General features: G+C 46.1%; 1 protein-coding gene across 2 annotated transcripts in view; it reads left to right on the top strand.

Annotated features, from left to right (window-relative positions):
- Cnst (consortin, connexin sorting protein) overlaps positions 1 to 12,337 on the top strand; it is an 84,561-nt gene extending 72,224 nt beyond the window's left edge. For both annotated transcript variants that reach the window (XM_005348980.3, XM_005348979.3), the window contains exons 10-11: positions 7,395 to 7,530; positions 9,800 to 12,337. In XM_005348980.3, the coding sequence (XP_005349037.1) occupies positions 7,395 to 7,530; positions 9,800 to 10,005 (342 nt within the window). In that variant the 3' untranslated portion in view covers positions 10,006 to 12,337. The remainder of the gene's footprint in view (positions 1 to 7,394; positions 7,531 to 9,799) is intronic.
- The last annotated feature ends 6,363 nt before the right edge of the window (positions 12,338 to 18,700 follow it).

The raw sequence follows: 18,700 nt of genomic DNA, 5'->3' as shown, positions 1-18,700 counted from the left end.
GGCGGGATGGGACAGCATTCCTTCTAAGGCCTTGTCCACTGTGATCTTCCCTAGTTACCCATAGGACACAGGCATACTTTCCTCTGTACCAAACTACCAGGCCCTGAAAGATAAGGCTCCTGTTGGCAATGTCTCTGTATCTGTGTCTAGCCTCTAACTCTATGCTGGGCGTATTCATTTTCTCTCCAGCATGCTTCTTAGGCACCTCCTACTTGAGAGAGACCAGGGGACAGCAGTAAACAGAAATCACGTGCCTGTCTTCATGAAGCTTGCTTTCTAGATGGAGAGATTATTGTAGCCAAATTCACATAAGAATAAACAGTGTAGTTTCAAGTATTAGTAAAGGCGCCAGCAAGATGCTTAGCTGGTAAAGGCATCTGCCACCTACCCTAATCACTCAATCTAGCCAACCCACATAGTGGGAAAGGAGAACTGATTCCCTCAAGCTGTCCTTTGACCTTCCATACGTGCTGTGACCTGCATACACCACAGAGAGAGAGAGAGAGAGAGAGAGAGAGAGAGGAGAGAGTAAATAATGTAAAATGCAATGTTAAAATCTGTGAAATCCTCCCAGCAGAGTGGGGGGCTGTAAATGCTGAAAGTGGCAGCTCTTCAAACAGTCCTCTGGAGATGCGAAAGGAGGATGCTGCCCAGCACGCGCACATTCCCTTTCCCATCTTGTGCTTACTAAATCATCTGTTCTGCAAGCAGGAGCGAGTTACAAGAGCAAGTGCGTGCAGCACCACCTGATCTAGGTGTTTAGATGCATCAGAAAGTTCCTGGGTTTGCTTTTAACAACATGCTTTTTCCTTCTTAAGCGCTTAGAAATTCAGCATGGTGTGCGTGTTTTCCCACTTGGCACATCCTGTCGCAGTGTTCCCAGATTTAATCTTGCGAGGCCTGAGAAAGCCACAGGATCTTCTGTGAAATGACTTTCCTACATCAACTGTCACCACCAGGTGCAGCAATGACCTGTTCTGTCAATTAGCTGTGACAGTAGCGGTGACATTGATCTGCTGCTCTCATGACAAGAATAGGCATCAGTTTAAGCATCTCTTGACGGGGGAATATAAAAGATAAGAATTTCAGGTAGAAGATATAAACAACTTCTGGGAAGCCAGAGCCTTGTAAATCTTTGAAAACTCCATTTATTTCACTCTAATGGTCACAAATACATGCAAAATAAAATCCCAATAGTACAGATCAGGTCTCCGTATTTAGCCCTGAGTTTGTTCTCGACTCTGCCTGTGGTCACACTCGTGGGCTCTTTACATTTGGCTTTTCCTCTGATGACGTCTGAAACTATCGTGAGAACGGAACAGGGCTTAGTGTGGAGTTGTCTGTTAAAGCACATGTTCATCCATAGTGAAATTGCTAGCATTTAAGATACCCACAATATAGCCGGACAGTGGTGGCACACACCTTTAACCTCAGCACTCAGGAGGCAGAGGCAGGTGGATCTCTGTGAATTCAAGGCCAGCCTGGTCTACATAGTGAGTTCCAGGCCAGCCAGAGCTGTTACACAAAGAAACCCTGTCTTAAAAAAGAAAAACACAAAGGTTACACACAATATACGAATGTGGCTTGTGGGTGTTCATTGTCAAGTGAGTTGGAAGTCAAGCGTGTGTTCTTGTTTAAAACTAACAAGGCTTGAGGCTCCAGGTGAAAATAGTTTAATTTTGTACCATTTCCTCCATAATCTGCTGAGGAGGGACTGCAGCGTGCTCTGCCCTCTTCTCCTGTTAGGAACTGCAGTTCCGGGGGTCATAGAATCACCTTGTTTTGTACCCTCTGATCTGTTTAAAGTGACTGTTGATTGTTGGGCAGGGTGAGCCATTTATGTGCGGATGCACAGGACTAGGCCAGATGGATGTTTCCCAGCTCTGCATCTACCCGAGTGCCACCATGTTGTTTAAAGTGACTGTTGAGTGCTGGGCAGGGTGATCTGTTTATGTGCGGATGTACAGGACTGGGCCAGATGGATGTTTTCCAGCCCTGCATCTATCCAAATGCACCAGTTACAGTAATCATGCCCAGTCGTTCCGAGTGGACGGGCTGGGTGGATATTGTTTGGGTACCAAAACAATTGGCTAATTGAAACAGGGAATTTAATTTGCTCTTACTGAGGAAGCTCTCTTGGAGATTTAAATTTTCTTTACATTTTTCTAGCTTAGAGAAGGTCCTGGTCCTGATCCTAGTACCGTGAAGGAAGGAATGAGGACAGACTGAAATTCTTCATATTTTTTTTTTTTTGAGCCAGTGTCACTATGTAGCCCTGGCTGTCGTTGAAGGAGGACAGCCCCCACCCCCACTCTCACCCCCACCCCCACATACACACAGCTGCAGTAACTACCTCCCAGACTTGGATTAGGCACAGACCACACCCAAACACCTGTTTTCACGGGGAAATGATTTATTAAACAGGGAAGAAAAGTCAAAGTGGCTGCTTTCTGACTCTGGCAGAAAAACAGTGGCAAATGACCTTGCAGGTGTGATTTTTAAGAGACGAGAAAAGAGAGGTCTGTGTTAGAATGGGCTAGGATGTGGTAAAGGAGATAGAGGATGAGTGAGAGGGGGAGGGGACAAGAAAAAGGGGGCAGGGATATTTGTCCTGACAAGGAACTGCCTCTGGATAGAGAGGAGACAAGCATAGGAAAATGGCAGTTTATAAAAGCAGAAGGGGAAACCCCCTGTTAGGATGAGGTGTTTAAGTTTAATTGGTCATGTTAATTAGGGTAGCCAAAGGGGGCTTTTGATTGCTTGACTTTAATACTTTGATAGCTGGACCCTGGTAGTCAGTCTCAGGAGGAGGAAGTGGTCAAACACGGGAATAGACCTTGGTGTCTAGCTTCAGGTATCTAATCTAATGGTTTGTAGCAAGACAGAGGGAATGGGGCAGAAGGGCAAGGCCTGCCAGAGCCATGCTCACAAGGCCCACGCTGCCTAGAGTTCCTTGAGTCCTGGGACTAACTATGGAGACCAGCTGGCCCTGAACTCACAGAGATCTCTTGTCTCTACCCCCCAAGGGTGCTGGGATTAAAGGTGTGCGCCACACTTAGCCCTCTTACTTTATCATAGCAACAACAACAACAGTCATGGAGTAGTTTCCAGGAGACGCATCGTCGTATATAGAGACTCTGTATAGACACGTTTGGCATCATTAGGTGACACCATGAACAAGGCCATGCCCTTATTTCGGATTACTTACCCATCAGCCATGGAAGTAAGGCAAATTCTACCCAGCAAATTCAGATTAAGGCAAGTTCTTTCTTAAACTCTTGGTGTTGGACTGCCATGCTATGATAATAGAAATTCTGAGTGAGGGGTAGGAGATCCATATGAGGCAGGAATTCTGAGCGGGGTAGGTCTGATTCTGGCTGCCATGCTGTAGGAAGTAGGAATTCTGTTTCAAGCAAGTCCAAACTCTTTGTTCCAAACTATTGCAGAAAAACACAAACCCACATCCACACAGATGACACATTCTAACCTAAGTGTTATACCTCCTGCATCCAGGATTTGCCCTCCTTAGCCTGCATCTCCTGTGCTTACACCCAGTGTGCTTTGTTCCCCATGTGTGTGCTGTAGGAACCAGAAAATATGCCCAAAAGACAGAAAGGATTGTGGCACACGCCTTTAATCCCTGCACTAGGGAGGCAAGAGGCAGGTGGATCGAATCTCTATGAGTTCGAGGCCAGCCTGGCCTACAGAGCAAGTGCCAGGACAGGCTCCAAAGCTACAGAGAAACCCTGTAAATAGAGACTGGGCGTTCATTTCCCAGCCTCCCTGACCCAAATAATCACACAAAACTATATTAATTACAACACTGTTGGCCAATAGCTTAGGCATATTTCTAGCTAGCTTTTAATCTTAAATTAACCCATTTCTATTCATCTGTGTATTGCCACGAGGGCTGTGGCTTACCAGTAAGTTCTAACATCTTTCTTCCTTGGCAGCTACATGGCATCTTTTTTTTTGTTTGTTTTTGTTTTTTTTTAATAGAGGTTTTTTTTTATTTATTTATTAAAGATTTCCGTCTCCTCCCCGCCACCGCCTCCCATTCCCCCCCTCCCCCAATCAGGTCCCTCTCCCTCCTCAGCCCAAAGAGCAATCAGGGTTCCCTGCCCTGTGGGAAGTCCAAGGAACCGCCACCTCCATCCAGGTCTAGCAAGTTGAGCATCCAAACTGCCCAGGCTCTTACAAAGCCAGTACGTGCAACAGGATCAGAAACCCACCGCCACTGTTCCTGAGTTCTCAGTAGTCCCCACTGTCCGCTATGTTCAGAGAGTTACATGGCATCTTTTTGACTGTGCCTACTCTCTCTATATATCTCTGTTCAGATTTCCCACCTGACTTTATTCTGCTAAGCCATTGGTCAAAACAGCTTTATTCATTATCCAATAAAAGCAACACATATACAGAAGGACATCCCACATCAGAAACCCTGTCTTGAATAAAAAAAGAAAGAAAGAGAGAGAGAGAGAGGAGGGAGGGAGGGAGGGAGGGAGGAAGGAAGGAAGGAAGGAAGGAAGGAAGGAAGGAAGGAAGGAAGGAAGGAAAACCTAGAACAAGATACCCAAAAAGAACCTGAGAGAAGAACATTCTCCTTCACTTTGGAACAACAGAACCAGAAGTGGGGGTGGAAATGACAGAGCTTTGCTGGTAAAGAGGGGAGGGTCTGATTCTTAGCATGGGGAGCAGGGAAGTCACAGCCGACACTGAATCATCCCATGCCATTGCGCTTTCTCAGACTCTGCCTCTGCCCTCCTCCAAAGGAAACAAGATGGGGCCCTCAATAAGGCTTGCATCCCTTGACGGCCTCCAGAGACAAACTCTCCTGCCGCACTGAGACCTGCTGTCCCGTTCCAGGGCACCTCTCAGTCTGCTGTACTTCCAACATCATTTGATTATAGTTTGTTTCTTGAACTTAGAAATGCAGAATTAATGTCCTAAGGAAACACTTGACAGTGATGCTGCTCCTGGGCTCACCCTTCTCACTGTCCCTTTGTGTGTGTGTGTGTGTGTGGCAGAAGTGATGTTAGGTGTCTTCTATCCCTGTATCAGATGTGGGCTTTATTTTCCTTGAAACAGTCTCTCACTGGAACCTGGAACGTGCTGTTTTTCAGCTAAACCGGCAGCTGGCAAGCCCCAGCTGCCCACCTGTCTCCACTCCCCACCCCATACCCAGTGTTGGTTACAGGTTCATGGACACACCCAGCAGTTGGTTTGGGTGCTGGGGATCCAGACTTAGGCCTTCATGCTTGCTCAGCATGGTTTAACACTTCTTTTGGTTTGGTTTGGTTTGGTTTGTTGTCGTTTTTTGAGACAGCATTTCTCTGTGTATCTAGCGGTGACCTCAAATAAATTCAGAGATCTGCCTGCCTCTGCTGGGATTAAAGGTGTGTGCCATCATTGCCCATCTTAGGGCTGCTCTTAATAGGATTTTTTTTCTAAGTTAAAACTGTACCTTAAGGGTTGGCTAATGGCTCAGCAGGTAAAGGTGCTTGCTGCCAAGCCCGAGGATCCTGAGTTCAATCTCTGGAGCCCACACAGTGGAGGGAAAGGACTAACTCCTGCAGGATACACACACATGCACGTTCTCTTTCTCTTTCTCTCCCTCCCTCCCTCCCTCCCTCTCTCTCTCTCTCTCTCTCTCTCTCTCTCTCTTTCTCCTGGCATGCAGTAGGGTATTATTGAAGTCCAGGAGTTTAAGACCAGCTCCGGAAAATAGCAAGACTCTCCGTGAAAACAAAAACAAAGCCTTCCTATGGTTGGTAAATTTACCATTGACAAACGCAGAACAGAGAAATGTTTAATGGAAAAGATAACGAAGGTTCCATGAGGCTTATTGCTTTTAGTTTTATATTTTTCTAGAGATAAGAAGATTGCCAGTTGTACATCTTTCATTAAAACTAGTTTCTATTTTCTGTCCCATTTTTTAAGGTTTTTGACATGCATTTACTTATTTTGTACACGTACGATACATGGGTGTGAGTGCAGACATGCTGCAGGGTGTGTCAGAGTTGGAGCACACCGTCTGAACGTCAGTTCTCTTCTTCTGGGGTGGGATCTGGGAATCAGACCCAAGTGCTCTTCCTGCTTAGCAGCCTCACCGGCTCCATTCCTTGCTCTTTAATAACTTAACACTGTGTGTTTGTCTCACGCTCTAAGAAAGGCACTTGTCAAATCATTTTCCATTGTTTTGTGAAGGAATTCTTTTCTAAAGCAAAATTTAAAAAAATCTATTCCTACACATTTATAAAAAAATGATATTTATTTCTGTATTGAGAAGGGCATGCTTGTGCCCCAGATGTGTGGAAGTCAGTTCTCTATTTCCACTATATGAGCTCCAGGGACCAAACTCAGGGACATCTTCAGGCTCGGTGGCAAACACTCTTACCCACTGAGCCATCTTGCCAGCCCTGTACTTAGCATTTTAATGTCAGTAAAGTCCTTTAGTTTTCTCAGAATCAGGCTATCTGAGATATGTGTTTTCTATAAAAAGAATAAATTGCCAACTTATTGATATTTTTAAGATAATGGTTTCTATAGACCCACGTTCACAGAACCCCGGTAGAAGACTGTCTAGAGTCATCTGCCCCTAAGAGCTCTGAATTATAAAAAGAACTAATGGAATCCATAATTGTCCGAGATTGCTGCCTGGAACTAGAAATCATATTAAGAGCTTTATGCCATTGATCGGATAAATGGCATTACAGGCCACCCTAGCTTACAGCACTGACATCTACAGTGTCAAGCCCGTAGTGCCCACCCATATCATCACCTATAGCATGGAGCAAGCAGGCACCTCCTACCAGTCGGCTGGAATGTGCAAAAGTGAGCAACTACTTCTCCTCCTCCTCTTCAACTGACCCTCCTTGGCCCCCAACCCTGGCAACCTTTGTACCTTGAAAGCTTTGACTCCTAAATGTCAAGCAGGTGCTTCTGGTATGAAATGGGAGGTAGGTAGGGAGGAGAGCAGTGGCCTGCGTGAAAACCAGAAGGCTGCATAACATGGGTAGTGTGGGTTGGAGGTGCCTGACGCAGAGTTTTCCTGTCTGTCACAGCTTCCCATTCTGCCTTAAAGCCCCCCAAAGATGTGCAGAATTGGACAATTAAATTTGCAAAAACAGGCCGTGAAGGTAAGCTAGGTGTGATAGCATTCAGGAGCTCCGAGAAGATCTCAAATTCAGGGCCAGCCTGGGCTATAGCAAGTTCCAAGCAGTCCTGAGCTATAGAATGAAGGAGGGGGAGAGAGAGAAAGAGATAGAAAACCTATTGTTAAGTGTAGAGATGGAGTATACATCACTGCAATGATGTTCTATGGTTGCATGTGTAATGTATTGCCCCGAAGTCCCACCCGCTTTAACGTAACTGGTTCTTCTGATGCCCAACAGGCTGTTCCTGCGGAAGGGCTGGTGTCCATACTAAAGAAGAGGAATGACACGGTAGGAGACCATCCCGCCCAAATGCAGCAGAAGCCAGCCAAGCGGAGAGTGCGGTTCCAGGAAATCGATGATAACCTGGATCAAGGTGCGTACCGCCCCGGGTCTGTGAGTGCTGGACAGTCGTGTGACATGTTTGCCAGCAGTACTTGTAAGGACTGTGTGCACTTACTCCATCTTCTAGCAGAGAAACAAGAAGAAATCAAGTTAGATCTTAAAGTTTTGAAACATTTTTTTGCTGAAATAATTGAGCGAGTTGCAAAATTGACCTTGTGGTCTCTCCAGTCCAGAAATGGTCAAAGTTAAGAATTCACCTCAGATTTTTTTCTTTAGTATTTTCCTCTTTTCTTTTTTTCTTCTGTAGTGAACTTGTTTTTTATTTTGTTTTTAGGGACAAGTAAATGTCCCTCTTTTATTGTGAGGCACTCTCCTCTGAATGGAAGCTGAGTGCCTTCCAAGTCCGTCTGCTCCTCGTGGTTGCGACTGAGCCTCTCAGCCCCTGGCCAGCACCGAGGCCGTGCTGTCACAGTAGTGCTGCCTTGTGTGGCTGCAGAGTGACCTGAGGCAGGAGTGAGTAAGGGAAGTGGAAACCAGCTCAGAGTCTGTCAGTGTGCTTCGCTATGCCCCAGTAACGGTGTGAACGCCGAGCTGTGTTTCTAAGATAGCGGGAGAGCTGCCTGGGATTTTTCAACCGTGAAACTGAAAGGCCTTGGAAATGCTTCCTTTTTATCCAGGCATCTTGTTGTAACCAGCACAGCCTCCACGCCCCCATCCCCCTCCCGTGGTGCACCAGGGTCTGGGACTGTCAGGCCACCTCACCCTTTACCATGTTCTCAACATCATCCTCCTTAAAATACAAAATAATAATCACTACTCTGCCACTAAGGACAATGACAAACATGTAGATAGTGTATGAATTGATCTCAACAGTCATGAGACCTTCATGTGAAGCTTACACATGTATAGTTGCAAATCTCACCTCCTGCCTTGAGCTCCCTAAAGAGCCCATCCTTCCATTAGTCAGCACTGTGTCCTAGAATACAATGTGGATGCTCATAGGTGATTTTTTTTTTATGTGCATGGGTGTTTTGCCTCATGTGTGTCTGTGCATCCCATGCGTGCAGTGCCTGGGAAGGCTAAAGGAGGGCATCAGATCCCCTGGAACTGGAGCTACAGAGGGCTGTGAACCATCTCCTGGTGCCTGGGACTCAAGGCTGGGTCTTCTGGAAGAGCAGTCGGGTCATCGCTCCAGTCCTCATAGGTGATTTCAAATTTATGACAGCCACACAAGAAGCTTGGAAATATACAAAATGTGCTTCAACGGTATATCTCATTTAACTCAGTGTCAGAAATACTGCAGCCTGTGCTCCGTCGGTGTGGGAAATGCTGGCGAGCTGTCCTCCAGGGCTGGAATCTACTCCGTGCACACGTTGCGTCTTTTCTGTACCAGTCTCTTGTCGGGTACTCAGCAGCAGCTCATGGCTTGTTCCCATCCCAGCTCATAAAGTATTTCATTTAAACAAAATAGATATCATCTCTTCATGTACCACAGGCTTCATAATAATAAAATCTGCAGGTGCTCAAGACCCTTATGTAAGGCGGCATATTGTTCTCATAGGATCTGTTCATACCGCCTGTGTGCTTTGATGATGATGATGATGATGATGATGATGATGATGATTGTTCATTTCACACCTGTGCCACGACTTCTGGAAGCTCGATCTCTTCTCCCAACCTTAATTCCAGGGATTGAACTCAGGCTACCAGGCTTGCAAGCCAAGTGCAAGACCCGCTAAGCCGTCTCACTAATCCTTCCTGCATACTTTGTTTATTCTTTTTGTTTGCTTTTTGTCTTTTTTGAGGTAGGGTTTCTCTGTAGCCCTGGCTGTCTTGGAACTCACTCTATAAGACCAGGCTGGCCTCAAACTCACAGAGCTCTGCCTGCCTCTGCCTCCCGAGTGCTCTCGAGGATTAAAGGCGAGCGCTACCACTGCCTGACTGTTTATTCTTTGTTGAAGAGTGTCTTGGGTCAGAGAGTTGGCTCAGCAGTTGGAGTCATCCACATTGCATATACTGTCTCATGAGTTTAAATAATTTATAAGTAATTGTTACACAGTTTTGTTTAAGGGAATACAGTAAGAAACGAGTACATACAGATGAAATTTCCTCAGAGTATTTGGCCCACAGACGCAGCACCCACAGCTATGGAGGATTGACTGTTCACGGTATGAAGAAGCGTGGGGGTACAGCAACTAGGTTGCTAGCGTTGATTAACAGGCTTGCAGCTACAGGAAGGCAGGTGAGGAGCCTGAGCTGACCATGGCTGTGTGACCTCTGACCCTGTTCTCTTGTTTCAGATGAGGTCGGCAGTGGCTCCTGCATCCTGCTCATCTTGCTGTGCATAGCCACAGTCTTCCTCAGCGTGGGAGGGACCGCGCTCTACTGCACTCTGGGCAACATGGAGTCACCTGTCTGTACAGACTTTGCCGACAACATGGACTTTTATTACACTAAGCTGCTGCAGGGGGTGGCAGGACTTAAACACTGGGTCTACCTCTCCTAGCAGCAAGTGGGACGGACAGGCGTGCTGACAGACAGACAAAGATGCAAACTTCCCAAACAGCTTTTATTTCAGGAACCACGAAACATTCCCCCTCCCCTGCAGCGAGGACCCGAGGACGGACTTTAGAGAAACAGCCCAGAGAACTCTCTTAGAATGGTCCACAGAAGAATGCAAACACGGTGTGGGCACTGAGGACAGTGGAGGGAGCTGTGAAGCGCACGCCCCTCTCCTTGCAGCGAGCTTGTGTGGTGAAGTGCTCTGAGCAGGGTCACTCCGTGCTGAGCAGGGTCAAGCCGAGCTCACACTGAGGGCTAAAGACCACTCCCAGTTCACAGTCATTGCTTCCTGCCACCATGCAATAAGTTTCTTTGTAATCAGAGAGTTTCCTTATGGTTTCAATGCCATGTTTTAGTTAATCCTGGGAGCTGTGTAATTTAAGCTTTGGGCGTTACTCTAGATCCTTCTCTTCATTTGTGAAAGGGTTGTGTGGGTGTGTGTTTGTCTGAAGCAGTTGCCGCAAGTGGATATCCAGCAGAGTACAAAGATGACCTTTATTCTTTTAACTTGACTACAATGTGCAGGCTCACATCTTTGGAGAAGGCTTACCTGTGAACTAGATAAACTGTAGGACTTTTGGCCTTGAATTAGAAGCTGATAGATCTGTGGCAATGAATTTGACAGGCCTGAAGGCACCGTGACAGAACTCCCAAGTCTCAGGTGAGATTTCGCTGTGGCTTCTATGCTGCCAGAAGCAATGAGTCCTGGTTCCACAGCTCAAGAGAGACTTCCTGAGCATCTATTAAATTTGGGAACCTAAAACTAGGAATCCAAGTAAGGGGTAGTTCCTACTGTGTGGGTGGTCATGGAAGGCAAACCCTTACTTTGTTGAGTGAAACAGGCCACCACATGTGACTGAGTGGCCACAGGCCATACGCTCGGGTATGTGGAATGTGTGTGTCTATCATGGACTCGTTTTGGACCCCATCATGTGGTCATGAAGCAGAAATTCAATCATACCTTCAAAAGACAACTTTAAATGTCTAGTTTTGTTTAAATCTGTCATTAGGTGGCCTTTCCTTATTTACGGTACAGTGATCAAATGTTTCGGAAGCCTTGCTTTGACTTTTGTATATTCTAGGCAACATCTTTTTTTAAAAAAAAAATATCATGAATTATAGTTTTTTAGCAAGTGATCTTTATGTTCTGTTTTCCTGTTAGAATCATTTGGAGGAAAAGAGAGACATTGCTTTGTAGTTATTACTGGCTGGCACAGTACCTTCCTTTGTGTTTCCACTTATTTATTTGGAACTTATGAATTTAAGGGCTTTTGTATGAACTGAGCGCGTGCGTGTTGTCGAGCATGTATGTGGTCATCCCACCGCTACCTATTTAATTAGATACTGTTTTGATTTTCTATTATTTTAGCTCCGTGTGTTTTAGGCTTATTTTTAAATTGACATTTTATTTTCACTTATAAAAAAATAAGTGTGGCTTCTTTCTTCCAATGTCACCGTAAACTGTAATATTTTCAATGGTTATAGATCAGAGTTATTTATTTAGAAGTATACAGAATACTGAAATTTAGATTCCTTTATACCGAAGGCTGATTTTATTAGAAGATTATTTTAATGTCCTATTATAAATTTTAAGATTTTGTATTCACATCATGTGTAAACCAGGTCCCATTGTCCCAGTACTGCCATCGTGGTTCTGGCGAAGCCGTGAGGGAGGTGGTCTGTGTGGGCCTCGTCATGATGTACAAACATGTTTCACCCTCATGATTTCTAGTTGCGGGGACTTGGTAATTCTTGTTTCTGCCAGTTTTATGTCAAGAGAAGTTAAAATCTCTCCCCATGCACCTCTTTCAGGTCACTCAGAGTCCTGTGTGATCTCTGGTGTTACACTGGCTCTCGGCCACCATGGTCACTTCTAAAACCCAGGTTTCCTGGGAGCCGTCATTGAGAGGCCTGACATGACACCTCGCTAACCAGGGGTCCAGTTGTGTGTCAGAGGAGCCCGGGTGCTCACCACTTCAGGGACCACAGAGTGATCGCAAGTAGGCTGACCTCTTGACTTAAAGTGGGCATGAAATGTCACGTAGAAGAACTGGGGCGCCTTTTAGAGCGTAACAGTCATTTACTGCATGAATCGGAGTCGCCCATCTGGAGATGAGAGGATGCTAACCCTCGTATAGAGAATGCTTCCGTTGGACTGAAATGTCATTTCTCCTCTTCTTGGAAAGTGCTGACAACTACCTATAACTAGCCTTCTTAAGAACCGTGTTTGAGGGTGTGAAAACAAGTGTGTAATTTAAAATCTATACCAACAAAAATGTCTCAGAGAATTTATTTGAACACTTGGTGTTAAAGAATTGCTTGAAAACAAAATATGAAGGAGATGCCATCTATTTGGGGGAAGTCTTTGCAACAGACAACGCCCGTCTGCACTCTCTGCGCTACCATACAGCTCGCGAGCTTCGGGCAAGGGGCTGGAGATTGAAACATACAAAGACACACAGACAGAGACATGGACCTCTAGACACTGGTAAGAAGCCCCTTATTCAATAGCACCATGGAGGCTTATATACCCAATACAGTCAGGTGGGCCAGCACGTGAAAACCTTATCCTCCGATCCTCAAGGCAACACGTGCTTGTGAAGCAGAGCTGGTAAACAACTTTGACACAGCTTTCGGTAACTCAAATCAGAAGGAAAGTAAAGATCTCTAGCAGGGAAGAGCAGCTGGAGGCCAGGACTCCAAATGGTCCCAACAAGTCTTTATTTTAAAATTGCATTTATACATTCATTTTGGGGGGAGGTCACATGCGTGCCACACTGTACCTGTAAGCGAGTCACTCTCCCCTTCCATCAGTAAGGTCCAGAGAGTCATACTCAGGATTCACACTCACCCGCTGGACAGCCAGCACCTTCCCACTGAGCCGCCTCATTGGCCCTCTTCGGAAGATGTCTTCGTAATTCCCTCAGTAACGGCTTCTCAGCTTCTGCCTGACATGGTAAGCCAAACTCGGCTCTCAGGTGCCTCCTTTTAGACATGAACATCAAGTCTAAAGTCTTACTTTATTGTGAGATGTGGCATGGATCTGAAGTCTGAAGATCAGGCTTGTTTCGCAAGGGCAGATGTGATTTGGGTCTTCTGAATGACGGGACCACATGGCCCGAGAGGAACAGGGGTAAAGGACCGGGAGGAGCCAAGCAGAGGGAACGCGGAGGACAAAGAAGTCCTTTGACTGCTGACCTGTTGTGTGGCGTGTGCTCCCTGTACACAGGCAGCTTTTTACTTTATTAGCATATGCTAATTACCCGTAATGGGTTTCATTATGACACCTGCGTACAGGTAGGTAGTGCATTTTGAGCATCTTCACTTCCTGGTATATTCCTGTTCCCCCACTGGTCCCCCTTCAATGAGCTGGCCCTTCATCCTGCTGCTAGCAGTAACCCCATGTAACCCTCTCGTTTCTGTGGCCACAGATGATTTGCACTTGGTCTCAGGCAGAACTTGATGTGGTATTTGTAGTATTTTAACATCTGTCCATTCCAGACCTAGACTAGCCCACACATGGCTCTCAGTCACAGGTCTCATGCTGCCCAAATCCACCACTCGTTCGGTTCCTATCACGTGACCTGTAGTTTCAGAGACAGGAAGAGTGCTTCTGGGACCTGTGGACTCTGCATTGACCCTCTAGTAACTACTTAGTAAGCGGGACAGAGCTTTGTGCCTGGTGCGCAGACCTGTGCAGAACTTTGCACAGTCGTACTGGCTGCCCTCTGTACCCTGACACACATCCGATTGCCTGCAGTGTAAGCACTGTGGGCATGACCCCACCCAGCTTAAAGAGCTTGTGTCTGGTAAGGGAATGTAATTTGCAAAGAAAAACTAGATAACGGGCTACCTAGGGGCATGGGAACCTGAGTTCATCCCCCCCCCCGCCCCCTGCCGTCATGTGTCATGAACTGTTAGGAATAAGGGAAATGCACAACTAATACGAAAATCAACATCAGTCTCTCCTGCCTGCCAGCCCTCTCTGCTTCGCACCTGCCGTGAGCACTCTGAGAGTTCATGGCAGGCATGCTTCCAGCAGCGGAAATCAGCTCAGCAAAAACTTTCTGTTCAGACCTGAAGCTCTGGAGCTGGGTGTAGCTCAGAAGTAGAGTGCTTGCCTCTTGAGCACAAAACCCTAGGCTTAATACTCAGTGCTACAAAAGAAAAAAGAAGTCTAAATGGCTTTGAATGAAAAACCATCTCACAAAGGAAACCAGTACAGAGGGTGCGCCCAGTCAATCCGTCAATTATTTAAGAAAGAAATGGCCATCCCACAAAACGCTCCTTTACAAAGCCAGTGCTGCTGGTCCTTTTTGAGACCAGTATCACTCTGGTAGGAAAACAAGATAACAGGAAATGAAGGACATTAGTGAGCTGAGACACCAAAGTCTCTTCTAGAAAACAGCTGATAAGAGAGCACGGGAGGCCGGAAGAACTCAGCTGGTAAGGCGCTTGCCTGGCAAGTGCAAGGACCTCAGTTTGAGCTCCAGAACCCACAAAAATGTGCTCATTTAATCCCCAGCTCTACGGGAGTGGAGACAGGAGAATCTCTAGGTCTCTAGCCAGGCAGCCTGATTGGTGATTTCCAGACCAATCAGAGACTGTCTCATAGACAGACTGTGTTTCCGAGGGAGACAACTCAAGACTGGGTTAACATGGTGAGACCCTATCTCAAATGTCCAAGCCAGCTGAGTATATATAGCTCAATATAGAGTGTTTGCCACTCACAAGGTCAAGAGTTCAAGCCCCAGGACTACTGTAGAAGTGACAGATAAAAATTGCAGCAGTTTTTAGAAATTGACAGTTTAAAATGTGTGCAATGCAAATGACCTAGAAGCTAGTGGAACTGTCAGAGCAGAGCCGGAGGCCCCTTGCTCCTGTTCTCAAGGCTGCATCCCGTAGTTATCAAAATGGTGTCTAAGGAGACCGACACATGGAGCCACGTCTGCATGTTCCAGTGAGCCACAAGGGAGCCAGGCCAACTCCGTCAGGAAAGAGGAACCCGTTCAGCAAATAATGCTGGCAGAATTGCATGTGCAATCAGGAAAAGCTAGCAGAAACAACTAAAATCTGAAGAGACTTGGTTTTAAGTCTAAAGCCTAAAACTGTAGGGTAAATAGAGGAAACCAGGGTCACCCTTGTCACTTTTCCTTAAAAAGAATTCCTTAAAGTCCAGAGTGTGCAAACTATAAGAGGAAAACTCATAATCGGGCTTTTAAAAATGTGCTTTTGATGTAATGTGGTTAGGAAAACCAGAGGCAAGTTCTCAAATGGAAGAAGATATTCACAATATTTCTTAAGTTTTGCGGGCTGCGCAGTGAGTGCCTGCTGGGGTGTGTGTGGAGGCCAGAGAGCAGTTTCTGAGCGTCAGCCCTTTCCTGCCACCGTGTGAGATGGGGAGCAAGCTCAGGTCAGCGGGCTTGGCAACAAGGGCCTTGAGATGAATTTGTCAGAGACCTTGTAAGTTTAGAGTATGTAAAGAGGCTTATATGATTCAGAATTATGACAGCCTTGAAGTGGCTTCAAAAGAGAGAATGTGTGGATGCCAATGAGTCCATGGAAAGATGCCAAGTGTCATTAGTCACCAAGAAATTGCAAACGAATGAGCCACCTCTACACACTTAGGATGGCCAAACTTTGCATGGACGGACAATACAAGGTTAGTTAGTTCAACATAAGGAAATGAGTGTATCAGCCGTAGAACAAAGAAATGATGGTCACTCTATGGGTGTAGAGAAGTATTAAACGTCCTTTGGTGACTAGAACTCAGGTTAAATGAAGATTAGGAAAAGAGTAGGAGGCTCTGTGAAGGGTCATGAGAATGCGTGAGACAAGGACAAATCTGTCTTTCAGATGCCTTACTCTGTTTCAACACTGTGGCTTAATTAGAAAAGCCAAAAACTTTGGTGACTTCCAGGTACCTCAAATGTGCAAGACTTAGCTACCCAGTAGCTAACAGGAGGTTTTGATAAACTCATTAGTTCCAAATGCCTCGCCCTGGTCCTAACTGTGTTTAATGTTTGCAGATCTCTCTAGTTCCTCCTCGAATGCTGAGCTGCTGACTCAAGACAATTCTGGAGCACAGTTGTCTTCTCAGCTCTGAGGCAGGAGGATGGATGACAAGGTTACAGCTTGGGTTACAATAGAGACCCTGGAGATTTCTTTTAAGTTTTTTTTTAATTCTACATGATGCAGCATTTCACATTCCAAACCCAATCTAATAATAGTGTGGAAGGAGAACACAGTGTCCCTCTGGCTGGAAGATATTGATCAAAAGTGAGGTTTCATAATTTCATTGCTTAATTGATTTGGATCAAAGGTCAGGAAGGAGATATGCACTTAAGGAGCAGAAGGAGCTTACATCATCCCCTCACCCATCAAAATGATGGAGCCCTAAGTGGCTGACTCTCACTTTCCAAGAGCATGACCTGGGGTTGACAATCTATAAACCAAGCAAGAAAAACACCCTGAGCTTCCGAGACTAGAATGGGCCCACAAGGGGCTCTGAATGAAGGTAATCTTTTTCCTATTTTGTAAAAGGATTTCTCCGCATATCTCAGGAGGTGAGAGGTAGGAGCTGAGACCTGGTGCACAGATTTTTCAGTCATCTGCCATGCCCATGGTCCATTCCAAGAGGCTGCAACAAATGGTTCCTTCTCTGGAAAGCGCGGAGCTTTGCAGAGCCTAACCCTGCCATCCTAGTTACAGTTGCTTAGATTGGAGGGCGCCTTAGGGTGATGCAGGCTTTGACACTCACATGCTAGGACTGGTGACCTGGGTGAGCATGGGTTTAAAAGGGTGCTTGGCAGAGGGAACCCAAGAAGCAGGTCCTCTATGACCACGGGAGCCCAACACAGACTCTGTGTCTAGCTCTGGCAATGGAAGGCACAGACACCTTGCAGTGGCAGAAAAGAGCACGGAGCCGAATGACCAGGGACAGCAGAGTTACCAGGGTAGACATCCTGAAGGTCATGCCTCAAAGGTCACATAGACCGTAAAGGTGCTGGCGGCACAAGCCTGGTAACCTGAGTTCAGTCCTGAAATGAGAGAGGACAGAACTGGATCCACCTAGTTGTCTTCCGGCCTCCACCTGTGTCTTGTGCACACACACAAATGATAAACACGTTTTGAAGTTTTCCTTGAGATTTATTCATGTTATTTTATTTGCATGAGAGTTTTGCCTGTATGTATGTGTGTGTGTCAATGCATGCAGTTCCTACTGTGTGTCAGAAGAGGGCGTCAGATCTACGTGGGTGCTGGGAATTGAACCTGTACCTTCTAGAGGAACAGCCAGTGCTTTTAAACCAACGCTGTCGTTATTCCATCCCCAACACGATTAAAAAAAAAAAAAAGTAAAGGGTCACCAAGATGTAACCAAATAGCATTCTAGCTCCAGAAGGCTAGAGCAAGGTGACTTTTTCACTACCTGTGCCCCTGACACAAGTCCCCTGAGAAAGTCTTGTTCCCTGTAAACTGAAGCCAAGCCGCTCAGCAGTTTCTTGTGTAAACATGGCCTGGCTCTTTAGAATCAGGCTATTTTACAGATCCTGGGCAGTACAAACACTGTCCAGTTGGCTCTGTTGTGTCCGGAATAGAGCTGCAATTCAAGGACAGTCGGTGACCTACGTAAGATCAGGAGCGACAGAAAAGGGGAAGCTTTTCCACTTTTGGTTGAGAAATTGAAAATACCCCCAGGAAGCTGAGATTATAGCGCAGTGGGAGATTCTGTGTTTAACTACTTAGCATACTCAAGGCCAAGGACTCCTGACCTAATACCAAACATCTAATCAGGCTGGAGAGAGTAAAGGTATTCACTGTGGAGTCTAACAAGTCAGCCCCTGAGGAGTGAGCCGCTGAGATTTTCCTCTCACCACACCCACACCCACACCACACACACACGTGTACACAGATTGCACATACACACTCAAAAAATGAAAAAGTATCTACCTGAAATTTAAAAAATCTGGCAAATGTGTCCCCACATGTGTGTACTGTTGTTCTGGACACAGGACTGTGCGATCTGCTCTCGGTTTTCAGGCAACATCAGCTAAACACGCAGACGTGAGGTTGGCATGGAGATCCATTTTGCTATGGTTCCCAGGTCTTCCCGTTGGCATTCTGTGCACCTGGATCCAACACCTGATCATTCATTGTGAAGAAGGATTACAGATAGGCCTCCTCCCCCAGCTATACTCCCCAGCCAGGCATGCTGTGTGCCCCTGTATTTTTGCTGGGAGAAAGAAAGTCCCTCTTGATGAGAGATTTGCTCTTCCCTGACCTCTTTGTCAGAGACTAATCCCATCTTGTGTTTAAAGTCATTACTCAGAAAGAGAAGTGCATTAGTGCCATCTAAGTCCCAGCTGGCCTCTCCTCTTCTTCACAAAGTGATGAATTGGCAAAAGAGCGGGAAAGGAAGGGACAGGGGCAAGCAGTGAGGTCTCTACAGAGCCACAGCCTCTGGTGACACAGGGCTCCCAAAACAGAATGAGCCATCACCTGGGAGGTCCCCTTCCTGGAACTCCTTGGGCACCAAGGGAAGTAAAAGCAAGGGCTTGCTGATTTGCTTTGCGTTGCTTTATTGATTTTAATTGCATTTATTTATTCACTGCTCTCTCTCTCTCTCTCTCTCTCTCTCT

Source organism: Microtus ochrogaster, chromosome 6, assembly GCF_000317375.1.
Source record: "Microtus ochrogaster isolate Prairie Vole_2 chromosome 6, MicOch1.0, whole genome shotgun sequence".
NCBI classification, from domain to species: Eukaryota; Metazoa; Chordata; class Mammalia; order Rodentia; family Cricetidae; genus Microtus; species Microtus ochrogaster.
This window is presented reverse-complemented; position numbering and strand designations above follow the sequence as displayed.